Source organism: Equus quagga, chromosome 17, assembly GCF_021613505.1.
Source record: "Equus quagga isolate Etosha38 chromosome 17, UCLA_HA_Equagga_1.0, whole genome shotgun sequence".
NCBI classification, from domain to species: Eukaryota; Metazoa; Chordata; class Mammalia; order Perissodactyla; family Equidae; genus Equus; species Equus quagga.
This window is the reverse complement of record NC_060283.1, coordinates 1,855,569-1,874,576: the sequence shown is the minus strand read 5'-3', so window position 1 is coordinate 1,874,576 and position 19,008 is coordinate 1,855,569. Positions and strand designations below refer to the sequence as shown.

Genomic DNA, 19,008 nt, shown 5'->3' with positions numbered 1-19,008 from the left:
GGGGTTGCGCGCAGCCTCCCCGGGGGCCGGACTGGGTACCGGGCCACCGGCCGCTCGGCGCTCGGGAGGCGGGAGGCGGGGCGGAGCGGGACGGGGCGGGGCCTGTGGGGGGGGGGCGCGGCGCCCGATAAGTGGCGGAGCCGAGCGCGCGCCCGACCAGAGAGCGAGCGCGCAGCGGCGGCAACGACCTCGGCGCGCCCCGGCCAGGCCTCCCGCGCCCCGCTCCCCCCCGGCGTCTGCGTGCCTCCAGCGCTCCCGCGCCCCCGCGCCCCCGCCCTCGGCCCCGGCCGCCGCCTCGGCCCCCAGCCGCTGCTCACCCGGCCCGGGCCCCGCCGCCCGCCTCCCAGGACCAGCCCGCGCCCCCCAGGTCGCCGCCGCCCGCGCCGCCATGGGGGTGGAGGGCTGCACCAAGTGCATCAAGTACCTGCTCTTCGTTTTCAATTTCGTCTTCTGGGTGAGCCCCGGCCAGGGGGAGCGGGGGGCGGGGGGGGCGAGGCGCCCCGAGCCCCGCAGGCCGCGCGCCCCGCTAGGCCCCGCGCAGGGGGCGCAGCGGGGCCGCCAAGTTGCTGGGCCACCTGTGCACGGCGGGCGCGGGGTGGGGAGTCCTGGGCCGGCAGGCCCCGCCGTTGGGGGTCGTCTGGGGCTGCCGCGCCCCTCGACGGTGGGGCGGGTGGCTGCGAGCCGGGTTTCGGGGCCTCTGTGTGTCCGGGCCCAGAGCCCCGCGGCCGGACTGGCGCCTTTGGGCGCCACGGGTCTGTTCCCGATTGGTGATGGGGGGTGCGGTGGGTGCGGGCCCGGGGCCGCGCACCCATACCCGGGCCACCGCTCAGCCCCTCTGGCGCTGTTCCTGGGACCACCCTGTTTTGCGAGGACGGAGCGGGGGCTCGAGGGCGGGGCTCATGGCGCCCCGCCCCCATGAGCTCATCTGGGCCACCGCCCCTGATGAGCGGCCGTGGTGGGAGGGGGCGCACACTCTGTCCGAGTCTTGGGGAACGTTCACCGTACTCCTGGCCTAGGCTCCCAGTCTGCTAACGCCACGCTGGGGATCGTCCTGGGGGTCCGGGCCCGGGAACCTGGTGGCCTGCGTGCTGGGGTGCCTGCACCATCGTGGCCCCAGTTTGTGGGGTCCGGTCCTCCTGCCCTCTTCACCCAGACCGAGATTCTAGCCCGGCCTCGCCCTGGAGGGGTGCTGTGGAGGCTTTGAGGGCAGTGGGGTCGGAGCTTGCCTTCTGAGTTGGCACGGGGCAGGGGGCCGTGAAGACCTGAGCGTCTCTGAGTTCGGGGGGGCCTGGGTTCCCGGTGGATACCCAGGTCTGTGCTCGGGCATCCACTTTGGAAAGAGGCAGCCACAGGATGGTCATCTCTGGGTGTAGGGAGGTCTCCTGGGATCTCCAGCTGCTGGCCTGAGAGTTGCATTTTCCTGACCTTATTCTTGACTGCTGTCCAGTGGCCGATGATGCTTTTGCTTTTGTTTCCATTTCCTGTCGGTGTTGGAATTGGGAAGGGGGTGGAGATCACTTTTTGGCCTGATGGGCCCCTGAGGGAGTGTCAGGAGCCTGCCCGAGGGCCGTCCCCTACCTCCCCTCGGTGCTCGCCTGGGCAGGGACCGGGACCCCCTCCGGGGCACCCTCCCTGCTGCTCTGCCACCCCAGGCTGCTCACCCCTTCTCACTGAGGACCAGGGTGACGTCTGCTGGATGGTGTATTTCTCAAGTTGACTCAGGGAGGATAAACTTTTAAAATGGCCCCTGGAGCTAAGGTGTGGGACTGGGGACATCTGCTTGCCATCTGGACGCCCGAGGATCTTGGGGTGGATCTCAGGGCAGTGAGGTATTTGGGGTGGGGAGGAGAGAGACTGGACTGAATTCTAGCTGGGGGTGGAATGGGGGTGTCACATCCTCCCTGGGGGGCACCTTTGCTGAAGGAGTGGTGTCTGTGTAGCTTTAGTGTCTGCCTGCTGTGGCCCAGGCAGGTGGGGATTATGGGGCCACCCAGACACCTCTGCTGGCTCCTGAGCCCATCGTCCCCTACAAGCACAGCCTGGATGGCGGGGGAGGACCAGCAGGAGGTGGAGGGGAGACAGAGGAGGGAACCTCTCCCAGAGTGGATTCTGGGGCTGGGTGTTAGTGCTGGGTAATTCCCTCCCACCTGCCCAGCCTGGGAGGTCTCCAGGGCAGGCCCCCTGGAGCTTAGCCTGGGTGAGTCTGGTAGTTTCCCAGGCAGCTGGGGTGGAGGCCTGACATCTGTGGCTGCTGTCCCTTGAGGCTTGAGGAAATGCTTCCGAGGCCTCTCTCTCCCCTCCTGGGGCCTGCCCAGCTGAGCATTGAGAGCGCCTGCCTGCTATAGTCACCGTGGCCCCACACACCCATGCAGGGCCACCTCCTGCAGTGGGGAGACGCAGAACTGAGCGAGGCTGGGCTGAGGGGAACCACTCTGCCTGCCCCCTGGCATCTCTTGGCTGAGAGTATGGTTGGGGGTGGGGGAGATGGACCCAGATGGAGTCCCCACCCCACTACTCTGGTCCTGGGCCTCAGCCCCTCCCATCTAAAGTGGGAGTCCTGAGTGCTCTCTCCCGGGATTGTTGGTGGAGTATCTGATGTACGGAGGGGCCACCCTCAGGAAATGGATGTTGGGGATGGTGGCTGGCTGGGAAGATGGCCAAAGGGAGCCCAGCCCATTGGCTTAGGCAGTGCCTTGGGGAAGGGGCCTCAGGCACAGGGCCCAGTGGGTGAGGGAGGGCTCCTGGTGCCCAGCATGACTCCTCACTGTGCACCCCAGCCCCAGTGCAGTAAGAGATGCTGAGGGCAGGAGCCAGGAGGAGAGGTGGACAGTGGGTCTCTGGCTTAGGGCACGTTTTAAAGTTCTCTTTTAGAGAGTAAAGGGGCTTCCCACGGGGAGGAGGCGTCAGAGGCAGGCTGGCATGCTTCTCCAGGGAGGAGCCGGTCGCCCTGTGCACCCACACACATACTTGCTCCCTGCCCTTGCACCGAGACCCCAGGGCCCCGGGCGGTGTGCACTCAGCCTTCTTTGGGGGTTCCTTGGCCAGGCAGGCACCAGGCTGTGAGGTAGGGATAGGACAGGAGGGACGAGCAGCCACCCGGCCTGAGCAGGGGAGACAGTGCGGACACCCTGCCAGGCGGTGTGGAGATCCTACTCCTGGGGTGGGACCAGGAGCTTCCTGGCACAGGCAGCCGGTACTCGAGACCCCCGTTCCTGGAGCACATCCGGAAGAACAGAGGCTCTTGTCCCTGCTTACCCCACCCGGTGACCTGGGCAGTCGGCCGACCTGTGTGAGTCCTCCCTGCCTTCCTCATCTGTGGAATGGGTATGACAATAGCCCTCTCCTTGGGTGCTGGCCAGGGAGCCCTGGAGGTGCCACTGCCCCAGTGTCCCCCGCCTGGGACTGGGACGGGCTGCTCCTCCAACCTAATGCAGTCGGTGGCTGCCTTCCAGAGGCAGGGCGGCCAGAGCTGGCTGGGAACGGGGCTGATTAGAAGCCTTGCTAACTGGCATTTAATTCTCGCTTCCAGACAGCACATGACTGTCTGTCACTTAGTGGTGCTGTCGCCTTCCTTCCGAGGGAGGGGGTGTGACCCAGGCGGGCTCTCGGTAGGGGTGGGGATTTCCTGTGCCCGGTTTCAGTGGGTGGGCCAGGGACTCGCCCCAGCGCGCCCCGTGTGCTGTGGTGCTTTGGGGAAACGGCCGTTGGGCTGTCCCGGGGCTGAGAAGAGGAAATCTGTGGTCTGTCCCTGGGATGGGCTGGCCCCAGTGAGGGTGTCGGGGCAGTGAGGGGCACGGAGCTGGAGTGAGGGGCAGGGAGCCTGGGCCCCTGGCGGGCTCTGCTTCGGTGCTGACGCGGTGTTCTCCCTGTGGGGTTCCCACCCCCACCCCAGCTCAGTTGTCTCCAGAATTTGAGTTCACTGTCAGTCCCCATCTCATACTGCTTCAAAGTCCGGACAGTGACATGGACCAAACAAAACTAAAGGAAAAAACACAGGGCCAGGCCCGGTGGAACAGCGGTTAAGTTCGCCTGTTCTGCTTTTCAGGGTCCCACGGTTCGCCAGTTCGGATCCCGGGTGCAGACATGGCCCCACTTGGCAAAAGCCATGCTGTGGTAGGCGTCCCACGTATAAAGTAGAAGAAGATGGGCATGGGTGTTAGCTCAGGGCCAGTCTTCCTCAGCAAAAGGAGCAGGATTGGCAGTAGTTAGCTCAGGGCTAATCTTCCTCAAAAAAAAAAAAGGAAAAACCATCCCACCCCCTCCCAAATACACTCCCCCCATGCCTTCATTTCAGCACCGAAATCCCGTGGCGGGGAAGAACCAGGGCATAAAATCAATACGGCTTAGAGCCCAGGCACCCGGTCAGGGAGGACTGACAGTCACCTTTGCACTGACCCGGCATTCTGGAGAGGGCCCTGGGGTGGGGGTGGGGGTGGGGATCGAGGAGAAGCCCAGGGCCTGGCCCCCCAGGTCCCAGGCTGGCCACCCAGCAAGGGCAGGGTGACTTTCGGCCCCAGAGGCGGCACCTGCCTGGTGGCCAGGACTCCTTGTCCTGGGCGGAGAACCAGGCTCGCCAAGAACTAGCCCTCAGTACCCTTCTGAATCGTTTTCCACCTGTCCAGCAAAATGTGTTTTGACCCAGGGGCTGGCCCCGTGGCCGAGTGGTTAAGTTCACGCGCTCTGCTGCAGGCGGCCCAGAGTTTCGTTGGTTCGAGTCCTGGGCGCGGACATGGCGCTGCTCATCAAACCACGCTGAGGCAGCGTCCCACATGCCACAACTAGAAGGACCCACAATGAAGAATATACAACTGTGTACCGGGGGGCTTTGGGGAGAAAAAGGGAAAAAATAAAATCTTTAAAAAAAAAAAATGTTTTGACCCAGCCCCTCCTCCCGATGGCCGAGCAGGTGCTGGTTCATTCCAGGTGGGCCCCCAGATGCCGAGGAGTCCCCACAGGTGGGCAGGGGGCATGCCCAAGCAGCTCACCAGTCGTCAACTGGCAGCTGGATCTTCTTTCCTAAGCCAGCCGCCAGCACTGTGGCCACGGGGGCACCTGGGACGGGCCAGCCGCCCTCTGTGGGTGTGACGGCTGGTGAGGCCACAGGGTTAGCAGGCTGGGAAGGCACATTAGGCCTGGGGCTTGGTGGGGTCGGGCCCTGTACGTGCCTCAAGTTGGTGGGGAGGGTGCTCCGGGCTGGGGAGCTGAGAGCCCATGCATGGGTGGTCCAAATGCCCTGGAGGCCTGGGGACAGGGAGCCCCTTGCCCTCTTCTCTGAAGCTCTGGCTCTTCTTCTGACTTTGGAAAGTTAGTGCTCTCCCCACCCCTAGTTGTTGGCGTAACACGCTCGCTGTTGAGAGGGTGAAGGACAGGAAACCAGGAAACCGTGCAGAGCTGGTGGGCAGGTGACCCACCCTGGCGTCCTGCGCTGTCATGCAGGAATCTTCTGTACCCACTGTCCCACGCCCAGGTTGGCCTGAGTCGTAACTGTCCCTCGGCGTACGTCTAACGGCGCCTGGTGACCTGTCTTCCTGGTGCTGGCACCTGTGGGCGGGCGCTCAGGGTGGCTCCACGCTGCAGCTGACAGCCAGCTCCCAGCGGTGGGTGTGGGGACTCAGGCTGAAGCCCCACAGGGCTGTGGGAGTAAGGACCCCAGGCTGCCCACCTTCCCAGGTCTCAGTCCTGGGGGCTGGGAGGCCTGAGCCCCCGGGCTCAATGCCATAGGTCTCAGGGGTTCGGGGGCTTCCCGGCGGCAGTGGTTTTGGGAACCGCGGACTGTAGTCTGGCCCCGCCTGCTCAGGGCTCACTGGGTGCTCAGCCCCCACACAGCTGCAGCAGAGGCTCGGCCCGCCCACCCTCTGGACGGACAGTCTTTCCCTCTGTCCCCAGAGGGTAACAGCTCAGTGCACACGAAGCAGGACTCTCCTGTGCCAGGCAGGCCTCGGGCTGAAGCCGGGCTTTTATCAGACCCACTGAGGAGATAAGGGGAGACTGAGGTTCCCAAGTGACCACATGAGGAAGTCATGGAGGCGGGCTGGAAACCGGAGTCTGTCCTTCAACCACTGTGGTTCGTGGCCCGGCACGGCTCCAGGCCTGTGGGCTCCCCCAGAGTGGTTGGCTGTGCCCAGGTAGCAGGTTCCGGCTCTTGGCCAGGCCATCAGGTGGCTTCTCAGTGTTGTTGCTGCCCAGGGACACCCTGACCTGCCCTGGGACCCCTCCACACACTCTGGTCCCCTGACTGACCCCACCCACCTCCCATCTCCCTCCCCAGTGGGTGCCCGGCCCACCCAGATCCTCCTTGTTTAATGCACACGGCCCTCACATGCCTCTGTCTGGCAGGTCACTGGGACGTCAGTGTCTACATGCCCCTCCCTGCAGGGGCCAAGGGGGCAGAGGGCTTCCCACAGGAGGGGCCCTTCCAGCCACTGGGGTGGGTTTAGGGTGGGAGAGCAGGCCATTTCCTAGCTTCCCTGCCCTGGGTGGGGAGGGGGTAGCGGGCTCAGGGTCTCCCTGGAAGCGACTTGGTCCTTAGGGCCCCAGGCCCACTCTGCTGCACCCCGAGAGATGGCAGGGTATCCTCGGTGGCCTGCACTCACCTCTTGGCGGGAAGTGGCTCCTGCATCCCTCAGCCAGTGGGGCCCAGGAGGGCCAGTGTCCTCACCTCCCCCCACCTATTTTTAGATGCCAGGCCAGGCGGCTTCCTGAGGTCGAGGGGCCGACAGTGGTTTCCACTTCCTGGCTGAGGTGAGGGTCTGCTCTTCCCTCCACACTTCCTTCCCGCTTTGAGCCTGGTGGCTCTGCTCCCGGAGGCCATGACAAGGTCCTAGGGGCAGCTTCCCACCCCCCGGGAAGGCCACAGACAGGCCCTGTGTCACTCAGGGAGGAGTCTGGCAATGTCCCCTCATGGTGAGTGGGGAGCGAGGGTCAGCCTGTAGGGACCCAGGCCCCCCAGCCACTGTCAGAGCCTTCCTCTCCCCCACTGACCCTCCACATCTCATCCTGAAAGAGTCCTTGCTTGCCTCCTCCCTCTGACAAATCGCGGCATCTCCAAGGGCATTTCTGCCTTACTTCCTGCCTCAGCTCTCACTGCCTCCTTGGGAGTGTCTCCAGGCCCCTGGGAGACCCCCCCCCGCCGGTTGCCAAGCTGTTCGGGCACTCTCCCAGCAAGCATGTGCACCCCTCACGGTGGTAGGTTAGGGAGCAGAGCTGGCACAGACTGAGGCCCCTTGGTGTGCCCCCGCCTGGTGGTCCTCCCCTGTCACGGTGGAGCTGCCCTTGCTGAGAGCATCCGGCTCTGAACATCGGCGCTGAGGGTCCGGGCTCCAGACCAGCTGCTACTTACCGGAGTATGTTGATGCTCCAGTCGTCCTAGCCGCCCATGGAATGCGTGGGCAGCACCTGGGTGACCAATTGGGCCAGCCGGGTGGGGGTGGGGGAGGGCTGGGGAAATGATCGCTGTCCCTTCCTGGGGCAGGGGCATGCCTGCTGGCATGGGAGAGGGTCCTGGCAGAGATTGGCGCAGCCGGTGCTGGCATGGGACGGGGGGCTGCCCCGGGCCTGCCTGGGCAGCGCCCGCGCCACTCGCTCCCTTTTCAGTGGCTTCTTGGAAACGGCAGACAGGCTGGGCAGGAACCCAGTGCCCTTGGCAGCCCCGCTCTTCTTTTAGCTGATGTGTTATTTATTAATTCCCAGAAAGGAGGAAGAAAGAAACCGAAACAGAATCTTTCCTAGGGTTATGGACACCGTGTGCTGTGCTCTAGCGCGGAACCTCCAGGAACCCCCACAAGTTGGCTGGCTCTTCCTGAGAGCTGGCTCCCCACCCCCAGCCCGAGCAGGAGCATCTGGGGATGCAGGAGCAGGTGGCAGTGGTGCTTCCAACAGGACAGCGGGCAGGAGAGAGGTGTCTGTGACCCTGTGTGGAGGGATCTGTTGGGAGAGAGATGCATGCAGACTGCCACCGATAAACCGGCCTTGAAACTCCTGCCAGTTAATACTGATCGCCCCGTCGTCGATGGCTTTCTGTATTCAGCTGCGTTATGCTAAGCACTCGACATTATTAGTTGACGTACTTTTATTTCTTCCTTTTACAAAGGATACTGGAGGCACACAGACCCCGAGATGGGGGGCCGGCCCCGTGGCGCAGCGGTTCAGCGCGCCTGTTCTGTTTCGACAGCCCAGGGTTCGCTGATTCTGATCCCGGGTGCGGACATGGCGCTGCTTGGCAAGCCATGCTGTGGCAGGCATCCCACATGTAAAGTAGAGGAAGATGGGCACGGATGTTAGCTCAGGGCCAGTCTTCCTCAGCAAAAAGAGGAGGATTGGCAGATGTTAGTTCAGGGCTAATCTTCCTCAAAAAAAAAAAAAAAAAAAGACCCCGAGATGGGCCTGAAGTGACCCAGCAGCCAGGGGCCTGGGGGCCGCCCTTGATTGCCATGCTCCGGGCCTCGCCCAGTGCCATTACGACACACTTCCCCTTCATGCTGGCCTCAGCTTCATCGTGGACATTGTGTTCCCCAGCTGCCCAGTCCCTTCTTGGACTGACCCTAAACCCTCAGCTCTGTGGACGAGACCTCCATGTCCCAGGGGCTTGCTGCTGGCCGCCAGAAGCCTGGCGAGCCCAGGATCCTGCTTCTCACCTCGGCGCACAGTTGGCACCAGCACGGCAGCCTGGATCCTTTGGGACCCGGAAGAGACATTTACCCCAAAGGCCTTGCTGCCTAGAAGTTCAGTCATCAGGGATCTGGGGGGATGGGGAGTTTTTAAACAGCTTTATTTGACAGAGTAGACTGCGCACATTTAAAATGTACAGCTTGTGGGTCCGGCCCAGTGGCGCAGTGGTCAAGTTTGCACCTTCCGCTTCTAGGCGGCCCGGGGTTCGTCGGTTCGAATCCCTGGTGCAGACATGGCACCGCTTGCCAAAAGCCATGCTGTGGCAGGCATCCCACGTACAAAATAGAGGAAGATGGGCATGGATGTTAGCTCAGGGCCAGTCTTCCTCAGCAAAAAAGAGGAGGATTGGCAGTAGTTAGCTCAGGGCTGATCTTCCTCAAAAAAAAAAAAGTTCATAAAATGTACCACTTGTTAAGTTCTGACAGAAGCAGACACCTGAGAAGCTCACGGCTGTCAGGATGGTGGACACAGCCGTCATCCCCCAAAGTGTCCTCCGGGCCTTGTGAGGCTCCTTTTGCCCCTCCCCCAGCCCAGAGCAGCCACTGTCTGTTTTCTGTCTATGTAATTTGCATTTCTTACACCTTTATGTAAATAGAATCAGAAGGGGGTTCTTTCTTCTTTTTTTGGTCTGGCTTCTTTCACTCACGTGGTCCTTTTGAGGGCCATCCAGGGTGTTGTATGAGTAGTTCTCTCCTTTTTATGGCTGCGTAGGATTCCACCGTGTGGCTGGACCACAGGCGGTCCGTGGGCACCATCCTGCCCCAGTTGGAGGCCATCTGGGTCGTGTCCAGTGCGGGGTCCTCACGGGGAAAGCTGCCGGGCCCAGCGGGGGACACATCTTTGTGTGGATGAGCCCCTTCATGTCCCCTGGGAGAGACCTAGGGGAGGAGTGGCCGGGGCCTGGGGCGTGTGGATCGAACTTTCTGGGGAGCGGGGAGCGGCTACACTGTTTTCCTGAGCGGCTGCGGCCTCCCGCTCCTCGGGCCTCCCGCTCCTCCGCGGCCCCGTCAGCATGTGGTCCGGCCACTCGTCCTCATTTCAGCCGCTCGGGTGGTTGTGCAGTCTCCTTGTGGTTTTAGGTGCATTTCCCGTGACTGATGACACTGCTCGTCATCTTACTTACTTGTCATCTGTGTCTTTTCTTTGGTGAAGCGTCCAAATTTTTTGCCCATTTTTTAAAAAGTGGATTGTTTTCTTATTGTTGAGTTTTGAAAGTTCTTTGTAAATTTTGGATACAAGTCCGTTATTAGCCGTTTGCAAGTCCCAGTCCGTGCCTTGTCTTCTGAAGGCTTGTGCTGTCTCAGGGGCTCCAGCCCTGCGCCCCACTGGTCGGCTGTGGGGCGGGCTGCCTTCCCTTTAAACCACCCCTCCTCTGCTCTTCCCCACAGCTGGGGTGACCCCGGTGCTACCTTTACCCTCCCCCCCCCCGTAGGTGACCTCAGTTTGCTCACCTGGAAATTGGGGATGGTCATCGCCTTCATCCAGCTCCACCCCAGCGCGTCTGCGCAGGGCGGGGAGTGACTGAAGTAGTGCCAGCAGGGAGCACGTCGGCGCCAGGCTCTCTCCGCCCCCCCCCCCCCCGGGAGGGTGGGCTGAGGGCCACAGGGGAGTCAGAGGCATTGTCCCACCCTGCCCGCCCTGGAGTCTGAACAGAATCCCTTCTCTTCCCAAAACAGTGAGACGTGGTGACTCTGTCTGCAAGCCCACCATTAGGGTTTGGGGGGTAGGAAAAGCATGGCCTGCATTTCTGTTAGGACCATGTGCCCAAGATGGGCTTGTCCTCCCAGTCCTGAGGTGAGGGGACTGCAGAGGGAAGATAGGGATGGTCTCAGCCCAGCTGAGGGGGCGCAGGGCCCAGCAGCATTCGAGCCATGCGCTGCTCCATGCTCGGCTCCCCTCTAGTGACGGGGATACTGAGCCTGAGTCAGGGCTTGAGGCCAGTCTCTGCGACTACAGAGGCGGCCGGGGACGGAGCTCCCGCAGCCCCTCCCCATGGCGTCCTGGAACTTCTCACAAAGCCATCTCTGGACCACAGTTTCAAAACAGAATAAGGGATGTTTTGAAGCCAGTTACCAGGGGAACCCTCAGCCTCGCCTCCCCTGGAGCCGCAGATGGCAGCTAGCTAGAGAGGAGCTGAGGACTCTGGGGCACCTGCCCTGCCCTCACGGTCTCCACCTCCCCCTGCACATGTCCCACAGGCCCTCCGGCATTCTCGCAGGTGTGACAGGATGCTGGGACCTCAGGCAGCAGGTGCACAGGAGGCCCAGATGGTCCCACCACGTGCTTGCTCGAGCGCGGGGAAGAGCTTCAGAGCCTGGGTCCTGCTGCGGTGGGAGAGTGGGGTCCCTCCCACCCCCATCAGACTATGAAATCAAGTGGAAACTTTGGGAGAAGAGGGGCTGAGAAACTACAGCTCCAGGCTGGTGGGGGCCGGAGAGGTGCCCACCTCCTGCTCTGGGGGAGGTGTTGACAGCATCCCCTTGGGAGTGGGAGGCCAGCTGCTGCCCTGCTGTCAGCCAAGCCCGGTGTAGAAGGCCGGGGAAGGGGTGCAGCCCTAGGCTCCTCCTGTCCTCTCACCGTCCCCATAGTGCCACCTGCCTGGGGAGTCCCCCGGGCTGCTTGGGGCTTTCCTTGGGGTGTCCCATGGTGCTGGGGTCTCAATTCTCACATACACTATTGAGCATGTTTCCTCTGAGCATTGTCTCGGGACCCCGCTCCTTGGCCAGGGTCTCAGGGGCAGGCACGAGGCAAGGCCAGGTGGTTTTCTCGGGGTCCGATTTTCAGTTTCTTTTCCCCATTGAACATGTAGCTGTGTGTCTGTCGGGGGGGTCAGCAACTGGAGGTGCCGGGTGCTGCTATGGGAAGGCCTCAGCTGCCAGCATGTGATGGTGGAGAGGCAGAGGACGCCAGGAGCTGGCTGGCGGCTGCGCTTGCGTCTCTGGGAGTGGATTCTGCCTTGGTGGAGCGTTTAGGGCCAGGGGAGCCTGGGGAGGAGGCAGGGCATAAAGGACAGCCCAAGGAGGAGGCTGGGGCGTGGAGGGCAGATGGGGAGGAGGCTGGGGTGTGGAGGGCAGTCTGGGTGCTTGCGTGGGTTGGTCTGATGCTCAGGCATAGGCCTGACCAGGCCTAGTCTGGGCTCATCCTCGAGGGCAGACGTCACGCCCCCCTGGCCCCCATCCCCACCACCAAGCCATATGCTGGCAGGAGGACGAGTCTCCGTCAGCTGGGAAGCCCTCCTCCCTCATGCCAGGCCCCAGCTTTTCTACAACTGCTCAGGGCAGCCTCTCCTGGCCTACCCAGAGAGCACAGCGAGCTTCCTTCCTCAAGCAGCTTCCCTACTCAGGGCTGACGGCAGGGGTTTATCCCACAAACCGCCTGGCCCCTCTCCCCTGTGGCTTCCTGGATGCCACCAGCCCCAGCTGCCTCCCCTTCACAGTCACTCCCACTCTCTGTCCTGGCAGCAAGGACGTGGAGTGCCCTCCACACACTGTTGGGGCAGCACCCACCCTTGGAGGGGGGCCCAGCGTTCCTGGGGCGCTCAGGTCTAGTGTGGCATCTGGCCAGATTTAGCAAAGAAAAATACAGGACGTCAGTTAGACTTGAGTGTCAGATAAACAAGATGTGGTTTTTTGGCATAAGCATGTCCTGTGCAGTGTTTGGGACACGCTTAAAGAAGTATTCGTTGTTCACCTGAAATGCAAATTTAACCGAGTGTCTCGCATCTTATCTGGCAACATCTCATGGGGTCTCACTACAGTAGTGCTGGCTGGAGGGTCTGGAGCTGGCCAGGTTGTTGCTGATGCCCAGGCATTTCTGGAGTACCTGGGCAGACATCTGGAGCCAGCAGGCGGCCCAGAGCCCAGGGGCGCCTGTGAGCGCCGCCCGAGAGGGGAGACCCCCCCGGAGAGGGACCTCGGAGCCGTGGAGGGGAGGGGGCGGTACCCGCCTCTCTCCGGCTGTTCAGTGTGGATGATTCGCACCCACCCCTGCACTGCTCTGGGCCACAAGTAACGCTGTGTCCATTCTTTCCCCAGCTCGCTGGAGGTGTGATCCTGGGCGTGGCCCTGTGGCTCCGCCATGACCCACAGACCACCAACCTCCTCTATCTGGAGCTTGGAGATAAGCCTGCACCCAACACCTTCTATGTAGGTGAGTGCAAGTGGGGTGGGTCAAGGACCCCGGCCGGCTGTGGGCTGGGGGCCAGCAGGGACAGCCCAGCAAGGTGTCTGACCATGAGCTCAGTGAGGCTGCAGACGGGCGATCAGGGAGGGCTTCTGGGAGGAGGCAGGGCCTGAGCCAGCCCCACGGGGCTTGCTGCATGCTGGGGTGGGGAGGAGGCCAGCCAGGAAGGTCTTTTTGGGCGACAGGGTGAGAAGGAGCCAGAGAATGGGTGAAGTGAGGTCAGCCTGGGGGCCTGGAGGGCCGGGGTGAGGCGTGGGGCCTAGGTCCCTCTTCGGAGGTGGTCCGGTGCCTGGCCGGGTTGGGGTGCCTGGGGCAGGAGTCAGGTTCCTGGGGAAGCTGGAACTTGGAGGGGCATGTGGCTTGTTGGGACCCCAGCAGATGGCCTCTGGGGGCTGAGCCAGGGCAGGAGGGCGGCAGCTGGGTGGGGGCAGGGCAGCTGTGTCATGTGGTGGGTATTTTGGGGCAGGCTCCCTGGGAAGGGGTGGGGTTGGATGCCTGGGCAGCAGGACTTGCAGCTGAGGCAGCTGAGCCTGGAGCCACAGAGGATGGAGACTCAGGCCCAGAGTGGCAGGGAGGACACGGATGGATGACCCGGGCCAGCAACGGTGACTCAGGCCACCCCTGCAGCCATACCTTGCTGCCTTATTAGGCTGCATGTTTGCCTCCCAGGCACCAGCTGTGGCCCCCCGGGGGCGTCTGTCCGGCTCGGGGGACCGGGCGGGGGAACTGAGGAGGAGGGCTACACCTCTCCTTCCAGTTGGTCCCCAGCCAAGGGGTGGCGGGCGGGCAGGCCCTTGTGGAGCTCTGGCCGTGTTTGTTGAGATGTTTCTCTCCTTTAAAGGGACGGCTCCTGGGCGGCCCCTCTTGCCCCACAGGTTGAGCAGCAGGGCGGGAAGCTTGTGTGCCTTCAGGGTTCAGGGCTCACAGCTGGGGCCAGCAGCCACTCCCACTCGGGACCCCACACACTTGGGATACATGCTTAGCTGCTGAAGTGGGGATGGCTCTGCATCCTCTCCTCCCCATCCCGCCCAGGGCCATGAGGGGGGTGCCTGTCCCTTCCCGGCCCATGGGTCCCTCTGGGCCATGGGGTGGAGAGGTCTGGGTTCCAGGGAACCTCGATGGGGCAGCCCCTCTCCTCCCCAGAGACGGCAGCCTGTGGCTCTGGCAGTGGTTTCAAGGGGCCAGCTGTCCCTGGGGAGCCCCTCTGGCCACTGAGTCCCTGCCCATCCAGGACTGGCCTTCTGGAGCCTCTTGCTGGCCCTGATGTGAGCTGGGCCTGCCAGGGAGGCGGGCAAGGAGATGGCGGCCCTGACAAAGGCCCTTTGTCTGGTGCCGGGAAGTGGGGGTGGGTTAAATGACTCGCTCAGCACCCTGGGCAACGCTGCAGGGCCCGGGTGCGTCCCTGACCTCACTTGTCAGAGCCAGGCACAGGGGTGTGGATGGGAGCCCCACACTGGGGGGAGGTCTGGGCTGGGCCTGGGAGGGGCTGTGGCTCAGGCATCTGCTCCTGGGTCTCCCAGCCCCTTGCAGGACCCTCCATAGCCCAGATGGTCAAGACGCCCCTCCCAGCACTCTGTGCCATCTCGCTGAACCTCATGGGGATGCAGGCCCGGGGGTCCCACCTCACCTCACAGATGGGGGTATCAGGGCCTGAGGAGAGGGAGACAGACCTAGTTTGAGGGAGCCTCCTGAGGGCGGCCGAGGCAGGAGGCTTCCCCTTGGCAGGTCCGCTCAGTGCTGCCCGGAGGCTGCGTCTGGCCAGGAGGAGGCCCTGGGCCTTTTCTGAGCCCGGCCTGGCCCCCAGGCTCCTTCTCCCAGGGCTAGCCGGGCACCTGAGCCTTGGAAGCCATTGTCCTGGCTCTGGAGGGGGCCTGGGCAGCCCACAGTCTCTGCGGGGAGAACTAGGGGCGTGGGACGTCCCCGGAGAGACGCGGTCAGTGTTTCCCACAGGACACAGGGCCCTGTCTGGGTGGGCGTGGACACTGAGAAGGGCAGCCTGGCCAGGCCAGAGGCCTCTCGGTCCCCAGTGCCCCCAGCCTCTGGTGGCCTTTCCCGCCTCCCCAGGAACCTGTTTTCAGCCCAGTGGGTGTTGGGCAGGTCAGGAGGGCAAACTGCCCCCTGTGTGCTGTCCTTGAGCCATCCCTGCTACCTGCTACCACATGCCCTATCCTGTCCATGGGCACAGCCACCTCACCACCCCAGCCGCCAGGGCACCTCGTCCAGCAAGTTCCAGCCCACGGGTGGGGCCCTCAAAGGCGGATTCCAGCCTACCCCTCCAGCCTGAGGGGCTGCCCGGAGCTGCCTAAGAGGAGGGGCAACTGAAGTGGGCACTGCATGTGCCTGGCAGGGGATCCCTGCCAGCAGATCCCTGGCTGCCCTACCCCCTCCCACCCCCAGGCCAACAGCTCTGCACCAAGACGAGGATGATCCTTCTTGGCCCCCACAAGACCAGGAGGCTTATGGGAACCAGAGTGAATGCAGGTGGTGGGTGGGTCACCCCGGGAGAGACATTCCGAGTAAAGCTCTGATCTCCAGGTTCTCTGAGCACTTACTATGTGCCATTGCATGCTGCCCCCGCATCACCAGCCTCCCTCCCCACGTTGTAGAAGAGGAACCGAGGCATGGAGAGATGCTCGTGCAGCCTGGCCGGGCTGTGGCACCCTCCCCAGGGCATTGGGCACCTGACCTCTTCTCGGTAGGGCAGCCTCAGGGTGGGCGTCAGCAACCGTTGGACCCTCCAGAGTCCTGGGCAGTGGTATGTGTGCACAAGGCCGGGGAGGATGTCTCAGTCTCTCTGGGATGTCGAGCACTGAGGATGTCCATCTTTCTTCCCACAGGCATCTACATCCTCATTGCTGTGGGGGCCGTGATGATGTTTGTCGGATTCCTGGGCTGCTATGGGGCCATCCAGGAGTCCCAATGCCTGCTGGGGACGGTAAGGTCCTGGGCTGGGTGGGGGAACTGCGTCCAGCTCAGTGAGCGGGGGGCGCTGCGGGCTGATGCCGACGGGCAGCACCAGGAGCTCCAGGGAGGCAGCGTGTGGTCAGCCTACACAGGCCTCCCATGTGGAGCTCGGGCGCTTCCCCTCGCCAGCCTGGCCCTGGAGGAGGGGTCCCGGGCAGCCTGAGGACCTTCCCCAGAGGGCCAGCTCCCTGTTTCCCTGTTTGGGTCTTAAGTTGCGCTGTGGTTGATTGCCCTTATGTCTAGTTCCTAAGTCTAAGCTCCAAAGTTGCTTTTTTCTTTTCTTTCTTTAAAGAAAAAGCCACAGATATAATAGGAGTGTGTCCCAGTCGCACGGCCAATCTCAGGTGTCCCGGGGCACGTCACCCCCTGATGGGAAGCTGAGGCCTGGCTCTGGCGTCCAGGGTCTAGCCGGTCCAGGAGGCGTGGGCTGTAGGAGCCTGTGCCAGTGTCTCCATTGGGGGAAACTGAAGCCCACCACAATGAGCCCCTTCCCGTGGGGAGAGGGGAGGGAGAAATGAAGCAAGGAAAGCGGCACTAGAGTTCAAGCTTCCTCGGGGCATGTGCCACTCTGCACTTTCCAACCCACTGAGCCCCGAACCTCATCCTTCTGCTTCAGCTGCCCTGTCCTGTGGATCCTGGTCCTGCGGGGACAATGAGAACATTGGCCTCCCGCTGCTGGGGCCAAGTCAGGCTCCATGCAGCTCATCCCTGGTCGGGACATGGGTGGGTGGGTACTGCCAAGCACACCTGTTCCTCGGGCGTCTGTCATCTGTGGAAGGCGAGCCCTGAGCTGCCACACTGGTCAGGGCCTCGGGAAGCCCTGGCCGTGTCTGGCCTGCTCTGATCCCCCCTCTCTGCCCCAACCCAGTTCTTCACCTGCCTGGTGATCCTGTTTGCCTGCGAAGTGGCTGCTGGTATCTGGGGCTTTGTCAACAAGGACCAGGTGAGCCTGAGTCCACAGGGGAGAGCCAGTCCCAGCCTGGAGGGGTGGGAGGAGCACCCGCTGCTTAGGCTGTCAGGGACAGGTCAGATTGCAGGGTACTCTTTGGGGCCGGCCTGGGGAGAAGACCACAGAGGGCTTTCTGGAGGAGGCGGCATGGAGGCGGGGCCGCCAGACTCCCAGCCTTGGGGTTGCGGCCGAGCTGTCCTGAAAGTGATAGCTTGCAGGAGAGCCAGGTGAACACGTGTCCCTGGGGATGGTCCCTGCTGTGGTGTGACCCCCACCCCCCACCCCAGATCGCCAAGGACGTGAAGCAGTTCTACGACCAGGCGTTGCAGCAGGCCGTGGTGGACGACGACGCCAACAACGCCAAGGCCGTGGTGAAGACCTTCCATGAGACGGTGCGGGGGAACTGGGGGGAGGCCGGGGAAGGGGTCCTGGGGGACCAGGGGAGAGGCCAGGGGTTTTTGAGGCCCCAGTGAGGCCTCAGCCCAGACCTCCGGAGTAGGAGGGGCTCTTGGGAGGCCGTGGGGCCCCGTGTGCAAGCCCCGGGGGGCTTCTCTGGGACCTGTGGGTCCCTGGTGGGAACGAGATAGGCCAGGCTGGCTGGAGTGCAGGGGTCTCTGAGCAGCACAGCTGAGTGAGAGGAAGTGGGAGAGGGGGGCGCCTGGGCTCAGTTCTCCCCCCCGGAGGGGACCATCCCAGACCCCTAGCCCCACGTCAGGCCAGGGTAGCTGCTGGCACCTCTGCGGCCTGCAGGATGGCTATCCCTGCCCATCTCCTCTCGCTCGGGTCATCTCCCCACGTGCGCCTGGGGCTGACTGCGGGCACCCTGGGTCTCTGCAGCTCAACTGCTGTGGCTCCAGCACGCTGACCGCACTGACCACCTCCGTCTTAAAGAACAACCTGTGTCCCTCGGGCAGCAGCGTCCTCAGCAACTTATTCAAGGTGCGTGGCGGTGGGCGGGGCCTCCCTGGGGCCCAGCAGGGCTGGGGCCTGCCCACTCCCCCACTTCACTGCCACCCTCCTCTCTCCGTGGGTCCTGGGTGGTGGGTGGGCCACGGCCACACAGTGGCACTGTGGCCAGAGTCAGAGCTGCTCTGCCTGGGGGGCTGGGCCATGGCTGAGTTTGCACTGACAGCCCACAGGGGAGGCGAGGGTGCCCTGGGTTCCTGGTTGGTCGGCTCTCCTCCTCTGGCAGCTGTACCTATACCCAAGCGGGCATGGAGGGCGCCCTGACCGCTGGGTCAACGCCCGTCTGTGCCTGGTGACCGCTGAGCAGAACAGGGTACACACAGCCCATCCCTTGGTTCCACGTTTGTTTTAAAACGGAGAGACTGGGTGTCGTTCACGCCTCTTCTGAGGGAGCCAGGGCCATGCCCTTCCGTGCTCTTTTTGCAATGACTTGTCTGCTGCCTTGTGGGGGACCTGTGGACTGACACCCCTGACCGCCTGTGGCCATCCCCTACAGGAAGACTGCCACCAGAGGATCGACGAGCTCTTCTCGGGGAAGCTGTATCTCATCGGCATCGCCGCCATCGTGGTGGCGGTGATCATGGTAAGTGGGTGGGCGGGGTGTCTGCTCAGGGCCCGCCACAGGTCTGTGGGTGCTGAGCAGCCGGCCTGCCCCTCCCTGCAGATCTTCGAGATGATTCTGAGCATGGTGCTCTGCTGTGGCATCCGGAACAGCTCCGTGTACTGAGGCTCTGGCCGCCTGGGCCGCAGGGAGGGCCAGTGGGACCCCTGCAGCACCCCCAGAGCAACCCGGACACTTCTGTGGAGGGCCTCTCACCACCTGTGTATATAACTTTTCTGGTATTATTACTTTGCTGCATTTATTAGTCTTTTTACTTTTGAGGTTTTGTTTTTGTCTTGAAGTTCCCTGTTACCTTCTGGGGCTGACGTCACCTGTAGGTGGCATGTGAGTGGGCCCTGGGGACTGCAGGCCAGGGGCCCCCTCTGCTTCTGGGGCTGCCTAGGAGGTCTTGCCTGCTCAGCCAGGCTCTCCAGGGGACCTCACAGGCCTTCTGGCCGAGCTGCGTCCTCCCACCCACCCATCCCCATGGGCTGCACGGCTCACGCCGGTTTTAATCCTTGTTTCTCTCCTGTCTCTAGAGCCGGGTCTATGAGCGGCCTTATGCCTTTAATGCACCTCTCCTTTCTAACGCGTCACTTTCAACTGTAATTACGTCTTGAAAGTCATTCAATAAAGAAGGAAAAACCAGGCATGCTAACAAACTGTCTGGCCCCTTCTT

At 62.9% G+C, this 19,008-nt stretch overlaps 1 protein-coding gene across 1 annotated transcript; it reads left to right on the top strand.

Moving 5' to 3' along the window:
• The first annotated feature begins 236 nt into the window (after positions 1-236).
• CD81 (CD81 molecule) lies at positions 237-18,991 on the top strand. Its single transcript, XM_046643308.1, has 8 exons — positions 237-454; positions 12,702-12,816; positions 15,687-15,784; positions 16,682-16,756; positions 17,050-17,154; positions 17,600-17,701; positions 18,225-18,311; positions 18,393-18,991. The coding sequence occupies exons 1-8, from the start codon at positions 389-391 to the stop codon at positions 18,453-18,455; spliced, it is 711 nt and encodes a 236-aa protein (XP_046499264.1). The 5' UTR covers positions 237-388; the 3' UTR covers positions 18,456-18,991.
• Positions 18,992-19,008: the final 17 nt, after the last annotated feature.

Coding starts and splice junctions, on each gene's coding strand:
- CD81 (XM_046643308.1), top strand. CDS start 389: ATGGGGGTGGAGGGCTGCACCAAGTGCATCAAGTACCTGCTCTTCGTT. Junction 15,785..16,681: donor CCCAATGCCTGCTGGGGACG/GTAAGGTCCTGG, acceptor GCCCCAACCCAG/TTCTTCACCTGCCTGGTGAT. Junction 18,312..18,392: donor TCGTGGTGGCGGTGATCATG/GTAAGTGGGTGG, acceptor CCCTCCCTGCAG/ATCTTCGAGATGATTCTGAG.